The 22,563-nt window shown below is 35.5% G+C and overlaps 1 protein-coding gene across 1 annotated transcript; it reads right to left on the reverse strand.

Annotated features, from left to right (window-relative positions):
* Nucleotides 1–1,289: 1,289 nt before the first annotated feature.
* On the reverse strand, nt 1,290–22,552 carry LOC145989883 (uncharacterized). The gene is made up of 7 exons (XM_083125359.1): nt 22,418–22,552; nt 14,379–15,585; nt 12,760–12,927; nt 9,401–9,512; nt 7,444–7,525; nt 6,010–6,071; nt 1,290–3,239 (listed from the first exon to the last, which is right to left on the reverse strand). Exons 2-7 carry the CDS (start codon nt 15,573–15,575, stop codon nt 3,067–3,069), a joined length of 1,794 nt encoding a protein of 597 aa, XP_082981485.1. The 5' UTR covers nt 15,576–15,585; nt 22,418–22,552; the 3' UTR covers nt 1,290–3,066.
* Nucleotides 22,553–22,563: the final 11 nt, after the last annotated feature.

The following is a 22,563-nucleotide window of genomic DNA, read 5'->3' on the forward strand; positions in this document are numbered from 1 at the left end:
CAATATGGTAGTACGGGCACTAATCTTTTAGATTTATTTCTTAGCCTACATGGCTTTTTTAACTTCAGATATTTTTAATTCCATATCCTATCACCCCCTTTTAACCTAATCCTGGATTTCTTATGTTCTTGTGACACTGCGATAATTATTATTATTATCTTATGGTAAGATAACACCATCATCATTCTCAAAAAAAAGAATTATTATTATCTTATGGTAAGATAACACCATCATTCTCAAAAAAAAAAGTCTCGTTTCACAGAAACATGGTGATAAATTTTAAAAAAGTTAGAGAGGTGCTAAAATAAGATTTTACACATTCTTTTGAGAGTTTATTCTAAACATCATTTAAGTTTGAGGGATTTGTTGTTGGGAACAGTATTGATGGGAAAAGTTGTAGAATAAAAAATGACTGATTAGTAGGTGTAAATAGAATACACTGAAATAGATCTACACTTTGGCATTATCTAGTTTTAATATGTTGCTCCCCACACTTTTGAGAAGAAAGAATGGTTTAATGTTGGTGAACCCGAAATCGAGCAACTTTGGTGGTGTCATATTGTTTACATTTATCTTCACAACCACAGTTTGTACTTATATAATAGCCACATATATATAAAATGGAATGCTTCTTACAAATTACACCTCATTGCAACCATACAAAATAATCACTATTAAAAATAAATATTTTTATCTAACAAAAGTATTGCTTGAGATTTTTTTGCAAAAATGTTACAATAACATTTCATTAATGGACATACAAACCCAGTTGCAAATTCTCAATTTTTCTGACTGGAGAATAACCTACTAAATCAGCATCTGACTAAATTGCCACCTGTCTCCCAATTATTTTGCAATAAAATATTTTTTCTTCACGTCACCTTTCTGAAGATCTAGAAGAAAGTGCACAAGAATAACAATTTTTTCTCAGTGTATTGATGATGATGATCATGGCATAAGCTTTTTTTTAAATGCAAAAATGATGTTGAAAAAATATAGATTTTTCAATTTAGATTTTAAAAAAGTACAATGTAATTTATTTTTCAAAGTAGCTATTTCTGTACCAGCCATTTCCCCCCTTTCCATGTTAGGCCTTCCATCACAACCCATTTGTGTAGTTTCTTCATAAACAAACCAACCTTGGTGTAAAAAGTTTCAGATACTTGTAGCTTAACTTACAAAGTAAAATAAAAGAAAACACACTTCACACTACATTGTGCACAGTTTAATAAATGGCATGTGCAACATGCTAGGAACAATACACAAAATAACAAAAATTCTGAGCTTCCCTGCTGTATTGCGTATTTTTTTCTCAACTTTCTGCAATATGTCCCTTACACGAAAGCAGATATTTTATTTGAAACCAATAAAACACACAAAATAAAATAAGTTGAATTTGGTAATTACGCTTTCATTTTCGTGCTCCGTCCTCACTGTATCAAATCACAAACTATTATACTAACTCCTGTAAATGGCAACACAAGTAAAAATATTTATGTTGTAGTTAAAGTAGAAATAGTGAGGAAAAATAATCTTTGCAAAGCGAACATACAAAAGGTATAAGTAGTAACCAAAAACACACAGAAAAACATTTTACTGTAAATTATCTTAAGGTTATTATGCACAAGCTTCTAAAATTTACATTGGTTAATAAATATCCTGTATTGATATGCACAATGATATTACTTATTGTAAAGCAAGATATGAAATAGTAACCAATGTACATTTTTTTGTTATACCTATCTACCAATCAGGTAATTTTTTACATTATATTGGCACTTAATAAGGTATATTCGACCACCCAGTGCAAACTTAACATGTGAAAACATTTTATAAACTCGAATATGGTACAACAGATTGGTGGTATTTTTTACTTAGTTTTCAAAATTGAAGTCTTCATTTGGAAAGCTTAAAAAGTGGTCATAGGTACAGTTAATGTCATAAGTGGTAATTTAACGAAAGATGGTGTGCTTATAGATAGACATCCTGCACTACACCACAAATAGCTACACTACATCTCAGGAAGGGGTATCACAATTTAGTGTATCGAACAACTTGTGGTGTAAAAGAATTCTGAGCTTCATTTATGGAAAAAAAACATATCTTACATGTTCATAGGTTGAGGTAAATTTTTTTCAGTCTGTCCCTGTGTTCATTAACATTAATGGACGGATGGAGTATTCTCCATTCACTAAAAATATAACTTTAATATGTCCTGACTGCAATAATCGGTCCTGCAGAAGATATACTTGTGTATATTGTTTGTCTGGTCTATCCGGGAGTCTGTAACAGTCTAGCACTAAATCTATTTGTACTCACTGAACCATGACCATTTTTGTCCATGAGTATATACAGAACTGGTAAAAACTGCAGTATATTTCTGTAGCAGCCAGAACAAAATAAGTTATGATGATGCTATTAAAGATAAGAAAACGTACTTACCATAGACACACCTCTTCTACTTTAACCTACATATTTTGTGGTGACCACATCAAGACAAAAACACATGTATCTGAGGTTGATGTTGGATGGCCATGATTCGGACCTATTTGACTTCGCCACTCAATACAAAGTCCAAATGCACCTATTTCCTTCCTGAAGATGTATTGTGAAATAAAAATAGGGTGTCTAGGTATGTTCTTTAATATAAAACTTAAAATTGGTTTCAAAATTATGTCTAAAACTGACTAATACTGTTACGGTTCGAAAGCTCTACTTAAGAATGGCATGGAAGATAGGTAAGGCAACTGAGGATTGAAGTCACTTTGAAATATATAAAAAAAAGTAAAAGGATAAAAATAATAAAGAATGGTTAGAAAAAATTGCAGAGATCGAGATCCTACAAAAATTGTAGTATCAAGTGATGGATGCATTTTATACGAAACTGTACCCATTATATTTGTTCGGGAGGTAGTCTGATACAAGAATAAATGCAGTTTTTACAATTTGTATTTTTCTTAGTATTTACCAAACTTTTAAGACTTTTTTCTCTGAAGTGCAATTTAAGACTTTTTTTCTCTCAAGTGCAAGGACTTTATCAAAAAGTACACTAAGGCCATAAAAGAACTATCTTGTGTCCAGTTCCAATCCGTCGTCTGCATCATCAAACTGTCCCACTACACACCTAAATACTGGTTTCCCACATTGTGTAGATTTAGGAAGCAAATCAGCTGGGCAGAAGTGGTCCGGAAGAGGCCTAAAACTTGGCTGACAAAAATTCCATCGTCCTACACGTGGATCTAGTAAAGAAAATAACAAAATTACTTAAATATAGCATAAATTATCCCCTTACCTTAAAAAATATTTTAGAATGTTAATATAAATATTTTCCCCATTTTTTTTATTACTGACAGATTATAACCCCAAACATAGTTGTTGCTGGCAAGTAAAGATACAAACTATGATATCTTAGCATTGAAAAATTTCTCAAACATTTCCTATATATATATCTACTGTAATGCAGTGAACACTACTTGTGTGAAATGCTCTGATATGCCTCCTCTGTTCTTCCCTTTTAATTTTTATGCTATCTTTGTATTTCTTTCATTTTATGTCAATTTTGGCTATTTGCCATGATGATGATGAAAATAATACACTTGCAAAACTTGAAGAAATGTCCAGGCTGACACTTGAATCCAGAAATTTCATTAGTAACAGTGTTAAATACTTCTGTACCTTCTGCTATATACTGTCTCCTACGCCATTTTTGTTTATCTGCCCTTCTGGCACTTTTACTCATTCTAGGTGTGTATGTGTGTGTGTGTATATATATATAAAAGCAAGGAGGGTCAAAAGGGCTAAATAAAAATCAAAGAAGGAGAAAGGAAACACTCACCGGACTGGAAAAATTCAAAGTTTTCGCCTCACACCGATGATGCTTCTAAGCTAGCGAAAATTTTGAATTTTTCTGGAGAGTGTTTCCTTTCTCCTTTGATTTTTATCATTTGTATATATATATACACACAAATTTATTATTAAAATTTATTATTTGCTTATCTGAATATTTTCAGGGGTTTTAATTATTTGTAAACTTAACCCTTAAACGAATGAATTATTTTTGGTCAATTTTTTTTTCTTGTTTTTAGTCTAATATCTGATTTCGAAAATTTTCATTTTCCCATTTTGAATTATGCCCCGTTATCATATGGTAACGCTATGCGTTCACCCCTACAAATTGATTTATTTTTGAAAACTTGGAAATTTATGAATTAACCTTAAAATTACTTTCAAAATTTGATTGTTTTTATATAATACAAATACATTATAGATCCATTGTACATTTACCTCACATTTTCTGAGCTAAAGGCACTCAAGTAACTATTTAGTACATAATGATTACTCTATAGTCACATTGTATATCACTCTTGAATATTCACTTGTCATAGAAACTTTGAATTGATTTCAATTGAAGCTTTAAGTCCACGTAATATGCAGAATAGCTAATTGGGACTGGACCTAGAGTTTAAAGTGGGATCGGAACCACTGTGTATTGAACCTGGGACACCTTGATTACAAAGCAATGACGTCACTACTACGCCATCGGGAGGCCCTTTTCATAGAAAAGTATGAAACATGGAACTTTGAGTCCAACCATATATTTGACATGTCCAATGCGAACACTACTGGTGGACCACCAGCATACCACACATCTTTCAAAACCTGCCTTTGTGTTGCCACGACCCCTTAGGTGCAACACGAAATGATGCCACATAGTTTTCAGGATTTCCATCCAAATCCAAGCTGGAAGAATTTTTGCCTCTGAATTTTTTGTAAAATATGCATAAGAGGCGCTGCAGTCTCTCTAAATTTGTTTTCAATGTCAGTGATGGAATTTTCTTATACTTTTGCCTTGATAGATGCCAAAAAGAATGAGGCATCCACGGAATGTTTTCAATCACCTCTAATAAATAGCTTGCAATAATGTTTTCCATAATACGGGATCACAGACTCAACAAAGCTGAGCTACGCACAAAATGTTTCATGAAATGGTCATCTATTATTACTATTATTTTTATTATTATTATTAAAATAACATATAAATTATAACCAATAGAAGAAACCATACAAAAGGTGACAAGAGGCTTTACAACTTAAATTTCTTGGTTTATATACAATAATAATAGAACAAATGACGTAATTGTTGAAAGGCCTGTAGCTACTGTATCTGCATAGCGTTACCATATGGTAACACCACCGTTATGAACAAAAATTAAACAAGTGATGCAAATTCTTGAACAGACATCATTAGTTTTGAATTACATGTGTTTACTAAATGCTGAAAACATTCAGAACTCCATAATAAATGACAATCAGATAAAAACACCATATTTTGTTTACAGTGTATGACATTTCCAATAAAAAATCGAAGGTCAAAATAAATACATCCTCTCACAACAATGCCGTTACTTTGACTGAAACTAACGGTCTCAAACACAAGTTTTATGCTTCGTAGAGCAACTTACGTCACTAGATTTGCCTACACAGTCAATATAGACAAGCCTCTAGCACGAAAGTGTGTGAATGTTAATATAGTGCACTGGAATCTAAATTTGATGTTTTTCAGTGAAGCAAGGTGACAAGACTTAAAATGCTTGAAAAATCCAAGAACATAAAATTTGGTTCCACTCTATTTACAGAATTTCATGACCAAAGCGACACGTCACTTTGAACGAAGCGAACCCTCAGTAATAATTGCAACCTTGTGAATTGAAGCAACACAAGCTGCACGTGTTGCTCGGATAGCCATTCTCAATTTGTCACGTCAGTGTTGTTCATGGTTATTTTTTTCACTTTAGACTGAAAGACCCCATGCCACTTGTCCCTTCGGTGTGAAATTCCCATATTGCTTTGCTTTGGTCTGAAAGCTTCCTAACAATTCCATCTTTTGACTGAAACAATACTTTTAGGTTCCTTTAGCAAATCTGTACTACTTCTGAAAAGTCTTTGCACTAGTTATGGGTTGATCACACGAATACCATTGCAACTGTATATGAATTGAATTTTACTTACAATTTGGGTCAAAGTTGCTATCAGAATCTGATTCGTCATCCCAGTTTTCTTCTAACTCATTGCTGAAACAAAGAGAATCTGACAGTTACACGAGCGATAACTGAATCTTGAATATAAACAAAAGAACTACACAGTGATAACCAAGGCTTAGGTGAATGTTGGTCCTACATTCTTAAAAATGTTTTGTAAGAATAATGTTGATATCCTGAATTGGACACAAAAAAAAAAAAAAAAAACCAAATATCCTGTCAACACAATGTGCGAACAATGATTTTTCTGAATACTTCAAGAATATGTTTTAATATTTAGCTATTATGGACACAAAAGCATATGAAGCTGCAATGTATATATGTATATGTGTGTGTGTGTGTGTGTGTGAGAGAGAAAGGGGTTTTGTGTTAAATAATTAGAATGGGAGCATTCCAGCATTACTGTTTGTCATTTTACACACAAGATGTAACATTGAATGAGATTGAATTGAGATATTCAGAAGAAACTGACTTCATGAAATTATGAACTACTTTCATCGTGTCTGCTAACAAATGAAAAAAAACCTAGACTATGATGACACGACCGGATCAAGAAAGTGTGGGGCGTTACCCCCACACACCCTATATGCCTTCATGGCATGGTGCTATGCACAGGGGAGCACTTTACCTTTTTTTTATATGATGATGACATAGCCTGAATGCATGAAAAGCATTAATGAAAATGTGTTATACATGTGTGACACTTTAAAAATGTAGCAAAGTTTAACTCCATTTGTCTGTGAAGCATATAGGCTACAGATGATAGTAATTTTTGTTGGTGAAATATGCAAATTATATACATTTACAAACATTTAAACTTTATGCAATTAAAACAATAATAATTTTCTGATTGATCCAAGTTGTTATTTACATGGAGTAGGACCACTTTTCATGAAATGTCCCAATATAGAATCTGGGGAAATAATTCTAATATTTTGTTGTAAAGTGATAAAGAAAGAATGATGGAATGCAGAAAAATCTTAGTTCCACTTGTTAACTTGTACTAAATTCATAGTGCTTGACATTCCAGGTGAGTGTTACATATACAATTCACTCCGTGGTTCATTTTCTATGAAGAAACTATTCAAGACTGGAGCTAAGTAACAGCCAAAGCATGAAATTTGTGTCTCCTTGCAAAAGAGATAAAGATGATTGAAGAACCTTTGATTACAAAGTTTATTGCTAGACTAGCAAGGAGGTACAGTTAGTTACATGGCTTATGAAAGTCATAACAACATGATAGAAATAATACAATTTCTTTTCTTGACACCTACACCATGCATAAGGCCTGAAAAAGAATCTGACGATACTTTTTGGCTGAATTGCCTTAATAGCATCTAGAACTTTGGGCATAGCAGTTGAAGAAAATACTTAAGAAAATAAATTTGACTTCTGACAAACTTACTTGGTATTATTCCACTCATTTGCTGCATCTTGTGGATGATCTGGTGGTGTCGGCGAACTACAGTCAGATTCCATGCCTCCATCTGGAAATAAAACTGTAATGTAAGTACATCATTGATAAAGGATTACATAAATGCAGATTCAACAAGGCAGGGGGAGATGTGATGGTAGAGCCCCAAACATGAACAATCTTGGCAATTTGTAAAGTTAATGTGATCAGCACAATGCTCCAGCTGCCATTACATGCCAGGGTTGTCCCCAGGTCACTCCGGAGCAGAACTCTATGAAGGGATATTGCTGGCAAAATTCCCACCTGAAATAATGCACCCGAGGAATCAAATCCAGGCCTCCCGTATGGGAGAAATACTACTAAGTGGACCACCATGGTCACATGATTACACTATCCCGTAACAAAATGATTGTGGTATCAATTCTAAATCTGGATACTAAAACAAAATTATTGTAAATAGGTTTGGCAAACATTACCAATATCGTACAAAAAATCTGACTGATATATTGATATCTATTTTTCAATGTATGCGACTAGATTGAAAAGGAATTGTTTTTTTTTAACTTTCCCTTCATCAATTTTATTTGATCATCACTCAACCTATGAGCACTCTATTTTCTTCTCATTATTTTATATTGTTTTTCTACCTCTGGATTAATTGTAATGATGAAGAGATGAAATGGATAATCGGGAAAACGTAATGATACATCCAGTGTTTGAATTGAGATCTCGCCATGGAGGCCGGGCCCATCCTAGCAACCTCTCGCATTAAATTTATTTATATATAATACAACCTTTGTCGGAAAAGTTCCAGGACTAATTTTTTTATTCTTTACCTGTGATATTCAAACACAAGAAATGGGTATTATTAACTCACTTCATACGTGTTCTGAATAGACATGGCTTTGGAAGTGTTTCCATGTAAACTCACTAGGTGGCAGGGCTGTGCTTAGCAACCCACTGTTCGGCTCGTTGGCATATTTAGTTGGAAGTTACACGAGTGACGTGATGAACGTGGATTCTGAGCAGAGTGTTAACATTAAGTTCTGTGTTAAGCTAGGGAAAACCCCTAGTGAAACATGGAATATGATACGGCAAGCATATGTTGACGAGGCATTTGGAGAAGCCGTGTCTTTGAATGGCACAAAAGGTTTCAGGAGGGCAGAGATTCAGTGCAAGATGATCCCTTAGTCGGCTGCCTGTCAACATCATGCACCGCTGCATTTTCTATGCTAAAGGTTAAGGATAAACCGAAACTTTTATATTGACCTCCTGAAATGTTTGCGTCAAGCATAATTTGTCAGCGCCATCCTGATTTGTGGGCATCTGGGCAGTGGTTCTTATTGCACAACAATGCAAGGCCCCATACTGCTTTATCAGTCCAGGAATATCTGGCCAAGCATCGTATCCCTGCTCTACCACATCCCCCATATTCACCCAACTTGTTGCCATGTGATTTATTTTTTTGTTTCTCCGTGTGAAAACACCGCTGAAAGGGAAGCGTCATGAAGATATTGCAGCAATCCGAACAGCTGTGACAGATGTCCTGAGAAGCATCCCAGATGAAGCTTTCTCTGCTTGCCTCCATGACGTCCAGAAACGGTGGCAGCTGTGCATAGATAGCCGAGAAGACTATTTTGACAAGACCTAGGACCATTGGTTAGTACGTTGAATAAATTATTTTTTATGACCTGTCCTGGAACTTTTCTGACAAAGGTTGTATTAAGCAGGCATTTTCTGATGATAAGCTGGTACATATTGTCCATTCCACAACACTTAGACTGAATTTGAAAGTACAAAACGGTACTTTTGTCATGGAGAAGTTTACCTTTGAAAATCTTTTTATTACTACCATCTGACAGGAATAAAATTTTGTTTTCTTTTTTCCACACATTTTAGATCTACTGTGAGAAAAGTCGTCAGCATTCTCCCATTACTTATTACTCACCTGTATAATCATCACCATGCGTAGATGAAACCTTCTGCACATCCAATCGATGATCACCACTGAGCTGTGATCTTAAATTCCGTTCTAACATTTCATACCGATTAAGGTCCTCCTGGAAAAGATGTAGTAATAGCAACATACAAAAAAGGGCTAATCAGGCAAATGTTCCATCTAGAATTCACAGAGAAAAAAGTATACAAAAGTAGGTGTACGCTTTGATACACACTTAAATTATAATTATATAATACGTATACTGCCAACATTCTCTCTACTTTTCGCACATTGTTGAGGAAACTAATAATACCCACTGCAAGATTTAAAAAAAAAAATGAACTCAGTTACATTCTTAATAATACAAAAAATATAAGTTCATTCACATCCTATAAAATCAATGTTAAAACATTAAAACTGTACAGGGGTAATAATCAGTCATGACTAGGGAACAGATTTATATGCACTTAAATAAAATGGCCAAAATATGCATGCAGTTATAAAGGGTTTTCCAATAAGAATGATATGATTTTGAAATGAACTGGCAACTATGCTTCAAATGTTATATTATAACTGTCACTAGTTGTCATTTATGTTTAGTATACTATGACAATTCATCACGCTTCAAGAACGTTTGGTTATTATCCAAAAATTTTATGAAAATAGACGTTCTTTAGAAACTTGAAACTGATCATAATTTTGGGCAAAAAAATTATCTTCTCAGATGAGGCTCATTTCTGGTTAAGTGGATATGTTAACAAACAAAATTGTTGTTTTTGGTGTGAAAACAATCCACAAAAGATTCACGAGAAGCCCTTGCACCCGCAAAAGGTCACTGTATGGTGTGGTTTATGGCATGGTGGCATCATCGGACCATTTTATTTCCAAATTGAGGTAGGAGAGGCAGTTACAGTGACTGGTGAGCGGTACCGATTGATGTTAACAGATGACTTGTGGCCAAATTTATATGAAATTGATTTGGAAGACATGTGGTTCCAACAAGCCTGTGTCACATGTCATACTGCTAATGCCACTATCAACGTATTGTGAGAACAGTTTGGTGAAAGGATAATTTTAAGAAATGCAACTGTTAGTTGGCCTCCAAGAAGTTGTGATTTAACTCCTTTAGATTGCTTTTTGTGGTTTTTTTGAAGACTATAGTCTATGCAAACAGACCACGAACCCTTGATGCATTAAGATTGAACATCGAACGCTGCATTCGTGACATTAGGCCCGAGTTATTGCACAGTCATCGAAAATTGGGTTCATTGAATTCACTCGCATGCACGAAGTCGAGGTGGACACTTAAATGATGTGTTATTCAAAACATAATGTAATAAACTATGCTTCAAAATAATATAAAAAGTTTGGTTGTATACAACCAAACTTTTTATGTTTTATTTCATTGTAAAATCATATTGTTCTTATTGGAAAACCCTATACATTAAAAAGAGGCAAAAATGCGATAAAAATTTAAAAAATGTCCTAAAATGGAATATTGTTATATATATATAATGGAAGTTCCAGTTCAGTCTATTTCTCCTCACACCGATGATGCTATGAAATTAGCGAAAATTTTGAATTTTTCTACTGTCCGGTGAGTGTTTCCTTTTACCTTCTTTGATTTACACACACACACACGCACACACACACATATATATGCATTACAACAACACTGTCAATTCCAAGCATTGAAGAAATTGCCACCACCTATAGGTCCCTGCGTGGCTGACTAATATAGCAGTTTCTCAACATGGATAGTAAAAAAAAAAAGGCATTTCCCACAAATATCAATAAAAATTGCACAAATATCCACAACGACAGTTGCTATGCAGTCAAATGCTTGCAAGACAAGAGTCAATTTATGTGAATAACTCCACATTGTGCTGTGCACCTTTCACAATGTGAAATAGAATTTATGAGCATGCCCTTAGCTAAGCAGGGGCCAGGTGCTGTTACGCTTGACACCAGGTAAAATTTTGCTCACAACATGAAGGATAAATTCTCAGAACATGAACAGCAGCTATTACATTCATTCATCTTGTTTACGAGCAGAAGTCGAAGTAGTGGCAAGTATTTAGAAGATTCTGTAGAAAGTTCTTTCAAAGGGGAACTTCTATATCCGTACCTTCACTGCCCCTATGACTATGACATCAACATCCACATGCCTTCCACATCTGTGTCAAAAGTAAACAACTGCCAAGTTTTGGGAACGAAGGGGAGTGGAATGTACGGTAGGCATTGTTATTTAATGTTGTACAGTTTTTCTTTCATGATATAAATATCTGTATCATCAAAAGTGGAACGGAGTGTGTAGTAAAGGAAAATGTCGGTAGCAGTCAATTAACATTTCAAGAGATGTTTTAGAAGATACAGAAAAATAGTAGCCCCGTCTAGTTGGTTGCACGGTGCAACACCGAATTGTCTAGTTCGTTGATTTGGAGTGAAGTAGTGTACTTGGTGTCTGCACCGTCTGCACAACCTTCCGGACCGGTGTATGGTCACGTGGTGTGTGCTAACTAATCAAATGACCGTTTGGTTTGAGTTGTTGTTTTAAGTCAACTTTATGCACAGTAAGGCTAATCGGGACTGGACCTACAGTTTAAAGTGGGATCCGAACCACTTGTGCCTCCACCAGATATCGGACCCAGGACCCCTCGATTATAAGGCAATGACGCTACCACTGCACCATGGGGGAGGCCCTCAAATGACTGATTAAAGCAGCAGACAGGCATTTGTTGAATCTTTTGAACTTGAACATCGCTTTCCGTCTAGTTGGTTGAACGTCATTTCCTTGCACCACCCTTACACTGGATACACCTGCACTGCACCGAGTGTTAAAAAGTGCAGCCAACTAGACTGTTATATTTCAAAATTTTGTATTTATGTTAACTTAATATGGCACTGCTTTGGTTGTTAATGTATTTAGGCACATGCGGGACAACTGTACACCAAGCATGCAACCGGCATTAAGTTTATAATATTACATAATTTTGAAAGTGGAGCAGAAAATTGCAGCCGATCGTAGCAGAAAGAAATCAGTGTAATACACGGTGGATTTCATACCTTAAATATATTTAATGGGTTGCGGGACAGGTGTACTTACACCACTTGAATATGTATGAAGTGTCTAACAGAAGGTTTATCAAAAGAGGTATGAAATAAAGAACTGAATCATTCAATGAAATTACCATATCTGAATAAATATTGATTAATTGAGTTGGTGTTTTAAGTCCACTTTACACACAGATGGGCTAATCAGAACTAGACTCGCAGTATAAAGTGGGATCCGAACCACTATGTACCTCCACCGAGTTTCGAATCCAGGACACCTTGACTATCTGAATAAATAGTAAATATATACTTACTTTGTTGAAATCACAGTGGTGAAAATCTATGCAGTTGTTCCCTAAATCTAGACTTTTCAGAGACTGAATGCATAAAATCCCATCTGGAAGTTCACTGAAGAAATTGTCGTACAGATCAAGATACTGTAAGTTTCGCAGCTCTGTAAGCGATTCTGGAATTTCATACAGCTGGAAATATTTCAAACAAAATTTTCACTGGAAAATTGTATTACAATTCTTAATGCTAAAGAAAGTTACCTAACGTTTCAACATGTTTTGTTCAGTGTACAAATTAAAAGTTGGTTTGCACATTTTGGCATTATATTTTTTATTCGAATGGACGTAATTTAACAAAATTTTGCCCAACAAATGAACAAACAGCAACAACTAAAAAAATATGTTGATTGAAACTGTAAGATTCTCAAGTATTGCACCTATCCCCAACCACCTTCAGAGGTATGCAGATGTGGATCCATTGGGAGGGTGATGGGGGCAACAGTCCCTCCCAAGTGCCTGGACTAGGTTTTTGCTTACATTCTATTTAACCTATATTTTATTTTTATCTCAGTATTGTATATATATAAGCTATTGTTTATTTCCTTGTTATAAAACATTATGGATATTATGTAAATATTGTAATAACGAATTTCAGTTTCATCATTGTCTGTACTGAGGTCTTCTGCTAATAATCTGCATTTCAAATCAAAATTAAATACGTAAATAAATAATGACCCTAATGTTTATGTATATTGACGTATTTCTCGTTCAACAAGGGGTAGCAACATGAGAGAAAAGGTCCTTGTTTCTTTGTAATGTTTCCCCACTTTTTTGCGGAACGACTGAAGATGACCGGACCCCTCTTCGAGTTTCTTCATATTTGGCATACTCACTAATTGAGGCCTCCTAATCACGAATCTGAAGTTAAAAGTTGTCGGAAACGTCTAGAAATTGCAAAATAAGCAAAAATAAAGCATTGGTTTTCAGAATGGAAACAGTCGATTTTCGCGAATGTTTTGTTTCACAAGCAAATGATACTGATACTACCATGACACCAAATTTTAACTATGTTTGCCTAACCTAACCACACATCAATGGTTCGTGGGGCTAGCATCAATGATTCGGAATTATTTTGCAATTTCTAGATCCTGATACTACCACGACACGAAATTTTAACTATGTTTGCCTAACCTAACAAACTAACCTAACCACACGTCAATGGTTCGCAATTATTTTGCAATTTCTAGACGTTTCAGACAAATTTTACCTTCAGATTCGTCATTAGCATGCCTCAATTAGTAAGTATGCCAAATATGAAGAAAATTGGAGAGGGGCTCCGGTCATCTTCAGTCATACCCTTTTTGCTGTATATTTATATCATTAGGTTCATCACTGCAATAGAATTGATGGAACAAAATAATCAAAGATACTTTACTTATCCAGGATTCAAATCCATTTATGCCCTGTGCATGTTTATCCGTACACACCACAGAGTAGTATTACGTATTGTTTATATAAAAACTACAAATATTGGTTACAATAAACTTCTGCAGAAAAATCGCCCCTTCCAAGTTCCATTCCTGGATCCACCACTAGGCACATGATGATTCACAAGACTATCATATTTTTGAAATCTCAGTTACCTTGTTGTGATCCAATGACAGAACTTCGAGAGATGACAATTTCCCAATCGCAATGGGGAGGAGATCGAGCTGATTACTGGATAGCTTGCAGACCTTCAACCTCAGCAAGTTGCAAAAGCTGTCAGGAAGCCACGGAAGTTCATTGTGCATCAAGTCCATGACTTCTAAGGAGACAAGACACCCAATCTCTTCTGGAAGCCAATGAAGCCCAATGTATCCAAGATGAAGTTCCTTCAGTGAAGTCAGACTGGACATTTTTGCAGGAATCTCCCACATGTTGTTCAGTCCGGCATTATTTTTCCTCCAAAGATCTGGAAGTTCATCATTCGCAATGTTCAAATACTTCAGTTCTTCTAACTTGCACAGGTTTACCGGAACAGACGTAAGTCCACAGTTACATAGGCTCAATTTCTGCAGGCGTTTTGCAAGATAATCAACCTTTAAAGACATTATACCATTACTGAACTTGTTGTGGCTGAGGCTAATCTCTTCGGCACAACACAAATTCTCCAACCACTGAGGGATTTCTGACAACATATTATAGTCTAACTTCACTTGTTTTAACACTGATACACTGTTTGGTGGTTCTGCAAATGACTCTATTTTGTTATTTGATAAGTCCAAGACTTTAACATTTTTCAAACTTAGAACACAGGGTGGCACAACAGATATGTCATTATGAGCAAGAATTACTCTCTCAAGTTTCACCAAGTTCCTGAAACACCTGGGAAGAGTTTGAAGTTTATTTTGGCTGAAATTCACATTCACCAAGTCTCTAAGGCCACCTATGGACTCTGGCAATGACTGCAGTTTATTGCAGCTAACATTCAACTCGTTTAATTTTGTCAGACTCTTGATATCTTCTGGCAGAGCTGTGAGGCAGTTATTTGAAATGTGCAGAACCTCTAATGACTTAAGACAACAGACACATTTAGGCAAAGTGTTGAACTTGTTATAGCTGAGGTTAAGCTTTATCAAGTTTTGAAATTGACTAAATTCACTCGGCAGGTCTTCAAGAATATTAAAGGCAACACTGAGGTATAAGATATTATTGTGGGCATTAGTCCATGCAGTTGTCGGGAGTTTGACAAGAGCATTGTTCTCCAGCTGAAGAAATCTTGAACCGTTGATAACATCACCAACATGCTTGTTTTGTTCGACACTGGATGCATCCGTTGCATCCATGATCTTCACCATCACTTATCACCTGCAAAACATAGAAAAAAATAATTAGAAAGATAGCAATACAAGAAACAAAATTCTTTTATAAAAAAAAGCAAACTGACATTTTTAATCCCTGTATCCTGTAACTTGACATAATAGTACACTACACTATATATATATATATATATATATATATATATATATATATATATATATATATATATATTAGGGATGGAGCGATGATAAACTACTTTTCATTACTGATACTGAAGTTACCCAAAACCAATACTTTACTATGTCAACATAATGATCCCTAAAATAATAAATAACACTGGTCTACGTCCATTTTGCTGACTGGAGGCTGATGGTTGTTCTTTAGTAATTCGAGGGTGGTAAATCCAAAACCGAAATCCGTTTTTTTCTATCACGTCAGGTTTTGGAGGAAAATAGAAAATTATCTAATATTAGGGATGTATATTTAGAGCAATGAAACAACGTAGTCCGTAGAGGTCACAAGATGGCAGCACATGGAATATTATAATGATTATTACTTAAATCAGTTATTCGAACATTGTTAACCTCAAAACAAAGGACAAATATTACTGACTTTGTAAGGAAAGCATATAGTGCATATTTCGGAACTAAATTGGGTGACCAAGATAAATCCTGGGCACCTCATAAAGTATGCAGGACCTGTGTAGACTGAAGGAAAGAAACATGTTAGCGTCTGGAACAACCTTCATGTATCGGGACAGAGATAGGCATCTATTAAGATATTTTCAAAGGGACGAAGAATATGTCTATGGTACAGATGTGAAGGGACTAATTGAAACTATGGGATGTACGTATAATGCAGAAGAATGGAGGCTTTTTATTGATAGCAAGAGGAGTTTGAAGTGTGTGTTGATGCATAATGGCAATAAGTTAGCATCCATTCCTGTTGGCCACTCCGTACATTTGAAGGAAAGCTACGAAACAATGAAAGAACTGCTTCGAAAGAAAAAGTATGCAAATGACAGTTGGCTTGTGCGCGGAGATCTCAAGGTCATTTCAATGCTACTTGGTCAATAAGCAGGTTTCACGAAATATCCATGCTTTTTGTATTTATGGGACAGTCGAGCAAGGAACGAACATTGGGTACGAAGACTGTGGCCGCCAGGAAAAGCTTTGAAGTCGGGGCGAAAAACATCCAGAACAAGCCGCTTGTTGATCCTAAGGAAGTGTTACTTCCTCCACTGCACATTAAGTTGGAATTAATGAAGCAGTATGTAAAAGCTCTGGATAAGAATGGGGCTTGCTTTAAATACATTTGCTCAAAATGTCCTGCATTGACGCATGAGAAAGTAAAAGCAGGTATTTTTGATGCTCCTCAGGTAAGGATACTAATGAAAGATTAAGAATTCTTACAAACAATTAACCGCTCAGAGAAAGATGCATGGTGTCACTTTTCTGATGTCAATACAAACTTTCTTGGAAACTTCAGGGCGCACAACTACGAGGTTCTAGTTGAAAATTTGTTGGTGACATTTCAAAAGTTAGGAGTAAATATCAGTGTCAGGCTTCACTTCCTGCACAGCCACTTAGATGTATTTCCGTCCAATCTTGGTGCCGTAAGTGAAGAACAGGGCGAATGCTTCCACCAAGACATAAAAACCATGGAGCACCAATATCAGGGGATATGGAATGAAAACATGATGGCCGACTATTGCTGGTGCTTGCAGCGTGACGTTCCTGAGGCCACCTACTCCAGAAAATCAAAGAAACGAAAAATTTTGCCTAAGTAGGTATGCATGTTGTGCTATTCTGTGGTGTATGTTAAGTTTAGCATAAGTACAGGCATCAGGTGCTGACTGTATGTGCTCGTGAAACAAATTGATCAATTTGCCGGAATTACCTAAACTTTTTGTCCATTAAGAACTCCCTATTGAGAAAATAGAAATGTATGTTTGTTAAACAACGTGACGTGATACTCTGCATGGACATCTGACTACGTCACATTCTCTTTGCAAGTGCTGTTGGAATGTAGCCGGATATAATTTTCTGAAAATTTTGAAATGTGACTTGTCAAACAATGTAACTTAATACCTGTTATCAGCTCCGCCACCTTATGTATAGTCCTATAATTTCATTATGTGCAGATATCTATATGGAAAATTGTTGGAGTTTAGCCCAGTATTATAATATTGTGAAAATTTTCAAATGTGATTTGTGAAAAATTGTGACGTGATACACATTTTCTGACTACATATTTGGAATCAGCGACCTCAAATTATATAGAATCAGTGAAAATATCTAAGTCAGCAGAAATTTTTTTTCATATGTAGACCAGTGTAATCTGTGGTGGTTAGGTGGTTAGGCTGCTGGGTTTGGTTCTCTTAGAAGTCGACAAAAATGGTTGTGTACCTTCGACGCTCTGTACCCCCATGATAAGGTGATGATTTTTGTGTAATTTATGAAGATTATGTTCTATACAAACGACTTGTGTTGTTTTTAGCTTTAGGAGATGTATTATAGTGGAGTAATGAGAGTTTTGTGATGGGACTATTTATGACGTCATTTTCATCGTTGCCATCTGCATGTGCAGGGTGTCTACTAAATGTCTGATTTTAAATTCCAGGTTTTTTATATTATTTTCCAGGTCTATATTTTTTTAAACAAAGAAAAGTTGTTATTGTTAATAACCCCTACCAGAAGGCCAGTTGAGAAAAATCTGAACATGAAAATAGCTACCGGTATTGAATATTCACGACCAGAACGTACATTATTGAACGAGGTTATTCAAAACCAAAAGGTAGGTTGAGGTTCAAGTTCTGAAAAAGTACCACATACTATTGAAGAGAAGTGGGAAGCAATTTTTAAGATGTTTCAAAAGACTCATATTTCATGTACCAACATTTCTAAAATGGTTGAGTTTGCTATGTCTTTGTTTGGAACATCTGCTTCAGTTTCAATTATGGGGAATATTTGGTCTGCAGAAAGAGGTAGACTTCTAGTATCCTGTTAAACGTCTGCGAATGTTAAATTAATTCAGAACTTTCATGTTGTGAATTTTATGATGTTATTAAAACAAATTGGCCATTTCTGAAAAAAATCATGTCTAGTGAAAAGTACAACTGAGTCAACTAAGAGATAATGCTTCCTAGAACAGAGAGGTTTCCTAAATATCAGAAAATGTATTATTCAATTAAACATTTGAAAATTAATTCAATGATTTTAGAAAATAATGTTAATATTTTTTCTTGTACAATTTATAGTTTAACCTTCCAATAAAAGGTTAAGGCTTTTAAGTAATTTAAATTTATTTTTGTACTCCAGAATAGGAGTTTCTTGGGCAACAGTTCGTTATATTGGAGACACATTACTAGAGCCCGGAAGTTTGGCAAAATGCCTCTTTTTATCTACTGCATATATTGATAAAATTTTTCCGGATATGTGTTTTTTATGTTGTTTCGAATGTTTTAGAAGACTTTTCATTTTGCCTATTTTGCCTATTTGGGACCCCACTGCCTATTTTTAATTATAATGACCTTTTTTGCCTTTTTCAATGAAATTTGAACATTTTTTTTTAAAAAAAATGTGTAAATAAATTATTTTTCTCCCAAAAAACGTTGTTGGCATTTATTTTTCTTCCGCTTATTATGTGAATAATTTTCGCCTTATTTAAGTAACATTGAACTCACGTATGTTTCAACATTGCTGAAGGAGAAAAGTGTGTTTTAAAAAAAAATAGTATTTCATGCTGAGTTAAGATATTGCCTTTCCGTTAACGTGTCCTTGTGAATGATTGACTGCTGAAAACCTATTGCAGAACACCTGCACAATTACGTCATCACGTCCAGCGTCCGTGTCAGGAGGTTATTGACAAGAAACAGCACTAATGCCCAAGGGCCTTTGCATGGATTCCAAAATCAAGTTCTCTATCTTTAGTTTAGTTCTGCACTTCGGAAGGAGAGGATCGTGTAGTTGTCATCATGCCGAAATTTAGTGTGCTATTAAGTGGTAAGTTACATGGTTACGTGCATGAATTTGGTGAAAGCACATTTTTGACAGATGATACTATTCTTCTCTGCAAGATATGTGAAAAAAACATTCAACCATGAGAAAAAATACTTTATATCTCAGCATGTGTCAACAGCAAAACATAAATCTGCAGTTGCCAAAAAGGTTGAACAGAAGAAGATATCCCTGAATTCAACAGTGGGCACTTCATCCAACAGGCAATCTCAGTTTTCTCTTGAACTGTGCAAAGCTTTCATGGAAGCAGGGATACCTTTCTGGAAAGTGGAAAACAAGTCACATAGGAAATTCCTGGAGAAATACACTAAAGAAATAGTGCCGTCGGAATCTACGCTGCGGAAAACATATTTAAGCATCTACTACGAAGAAGCTCTGCAAAGAATTTGTGCTGAAGTTGGTGGAAAGAAGGTTTGGATTTAAACAGATGAAAGTACTGACGCTATGGGACGCTGAATAGCCAACGTCATCATATGAACTATGGAACCAACATACGGAGAATCCTCGTCATTTCTTCTCACGTCAGAACAACTAGAGAGAGCCAATGGTTCGTCAATAGCTCAGTTATTCTCAAATTCCCTACTTCTACTCTGGCCAGATGGTGTACATCATGATGACATGTTACTTTTTATCAGTGATGCAGCTCCCTATATAAAGAAGGCTGCCATAGCATTGAAAATTCTCTTCCCGAACATGCTTCATATCACATGTGTAGCCCACGCAATGCACAGAATCGCCGACAAAATTAGAGTGTTGCACCCAGAAGTGGACAGGTTGATTTCGAACACAAAGAAGATATTTCTGAAATCTCCCTCTCGAACCCGAACATTTCAGGAAGTTGCACCTGAGCTTAGTTTACCTCCGCAACCAGTCTTGACGAGATGGGGAACCTTGATATCAGCAGCTATATATTATGCTAACCACCTTGAAAAAAATCAGTGAGGTGATCGATGCTCTTCCAGAAAATGAAGTGGCTTCAATTCGTGAAGTGAAAAACTCCTGTGCTATTCAGAACTGAAGAATGAACTGTCGTTTATTTTTGCACATTATTGTGCATTGCCAGAGACAATTACAAAGCTAGAAAAAAGAGGTGAGACTCTTGTAGCATCCATGAAAATCTTCGAGGAATCTATGCAGCAGATGATGGAAGTGTCAGGAGAAAAGGGGTCAGCTGTTGTGGAAAAGTGCAAATGGGTAGTGAGTGCAAATGATGACTTGAAACAATTGAAAACAATTTGTGATATTCTAAAAGGTGAAAATGCTGTTATCGAAATGAGTCCAGCTACATTTGCTTGTTTTATGTATGCTTCATTAACATTTTGCCAGAAATTATAGATAAAAGTAAGTGACTTTCAAATGTGCCTTTTTCAGTTTATTTTGCCTTTTTTCCCATTTTTAGTGCCTATTTTCCACATTATAAATGCCTTTTTGCCTGCCTATTTTAACGAAAATAAATGCCTGAACTTCCGGGCTCTACACATTACAATTGGATATTTTGTGTTTCTCATGGTTCGTACTTACGAATTGTGTATTGCGGAACATAGTTAAAGGTGCCATTATCCTTTTTACACGAAAATAACATCGATTTTTCACATTGCAAGTAATTCTTTTGGTTCCTTTCTTCCGTTGCGGAATATACAATATGGCACACACAGGTGTGGATCATCGAGCGTCGTGGTTGTGTTTTGTCGATTTAGAGTGGGTATGCAGTGCTTCAATCTTCTTAACTGAAAAATACCTACTTTCGTGTTCATTATGTCATCACAAACCATTCACGGATAACCCCAAAAATTATTCATGATAGCCCCACGTACCATTGATGGATAGCCCCAAAAACCATTCACGATAGCACCACGGACCATTTCCGGTAAGGTAAGGTAAGGTTAGGTTAGGTAAGCATAGTTAAAAAAAAATCTCGTAAAAAAAAGGCACGTTTGGAAACACTGGCGAGACTTTCGACGCTTGTGCCATCTGCAGGTACATAATGGAAACAAAGGCATAATGTTGTCGCTTTACAGAAAATGCAAGTTCCTTACATAAAAAGTGAATATTTCTTGTTCTGCAGCATTCTATGGTGTGAAGTTTTCAGTTTCCGCAAAAGAAAATACCTCAAAGAACTTCGACAATGCTTCAGAAACTGATTTCAGTAAGTAGTTTCTCCTCTAAATTTGAAGAAAAGTGTCTCCGATAGAACGAACTGTTACCGTTTCTTGTGCTTACGTGGGTCATACTTTGCGATCAAATATCTTCGTTATTTGTGGTTTCCTAACGCTTGAACCACTTTTATATTACATAAAAAAACGTTGAAATCTGTCGATTAAAAAAAAAATCTCGAGGGGGTACAGTGGGTCGACGACCCCAATGGTTGTAGCAGCAATACCGACCTAATCTTAATTAGTGTAAGTAGGTGACCACAATGGGTTTTGCTTTGTAAAAGAAAGCTGCATATTTTGTAAACTTGACGAACATGAATCGCAGTGATTCATGGGGTGAATAATGGTCACTTGCACAATATTGGAATCGCAAATTTGACAATGCATATATTCTACTTCCCGTACTTGTAACATAAATTGCATCCAAAGGTCAATCAATTTCAATCAAAAAATTAAGGGAAAGCATGCACGTGTGTAAGTTTGAAAGTGTTACTGGTGCTTTACACGACATACATTTTCTGACATATATGGTTTCCATCGTCCGTCTCTACGATTTAAAACGAATGCAAATCATTCAATTTATTCCTATTCTTAATACTGTACAATTTGCATATTGTGATATTGAGAGTACTACCTTTATACTACTAAGAACGTAATTCACGGCAACTCGCTGTTTATTACAAACCTTAACTTACGTTGTAATCTTACCGTTAAAAATTTCAATTTTTGCCGTACATTAGGCACTCAAAATTCCTTCATGTTTACACTTTATTTATGCACTTAATATTTCTCCTTACGAAAGCAGGTCAAACAACCACAACAAAAATTTCGTACGGAAAACAGTATTGCAAATA

The sequence above is a fragment of the Lepisma saccharinum genome, chromosome 7 (genome assembly GCF_977018435.1).
Source record: "Lepisma saccharinum chromosome 7, izLepSacc3.1, whole genome shotgun sequence".
Lineage (NCBI taxonomy): Eukaryota > Metazoa > Arthropoda > Insecta > Zygentoma > Lepismatidae > Lepisma > Lepisma saccharinum.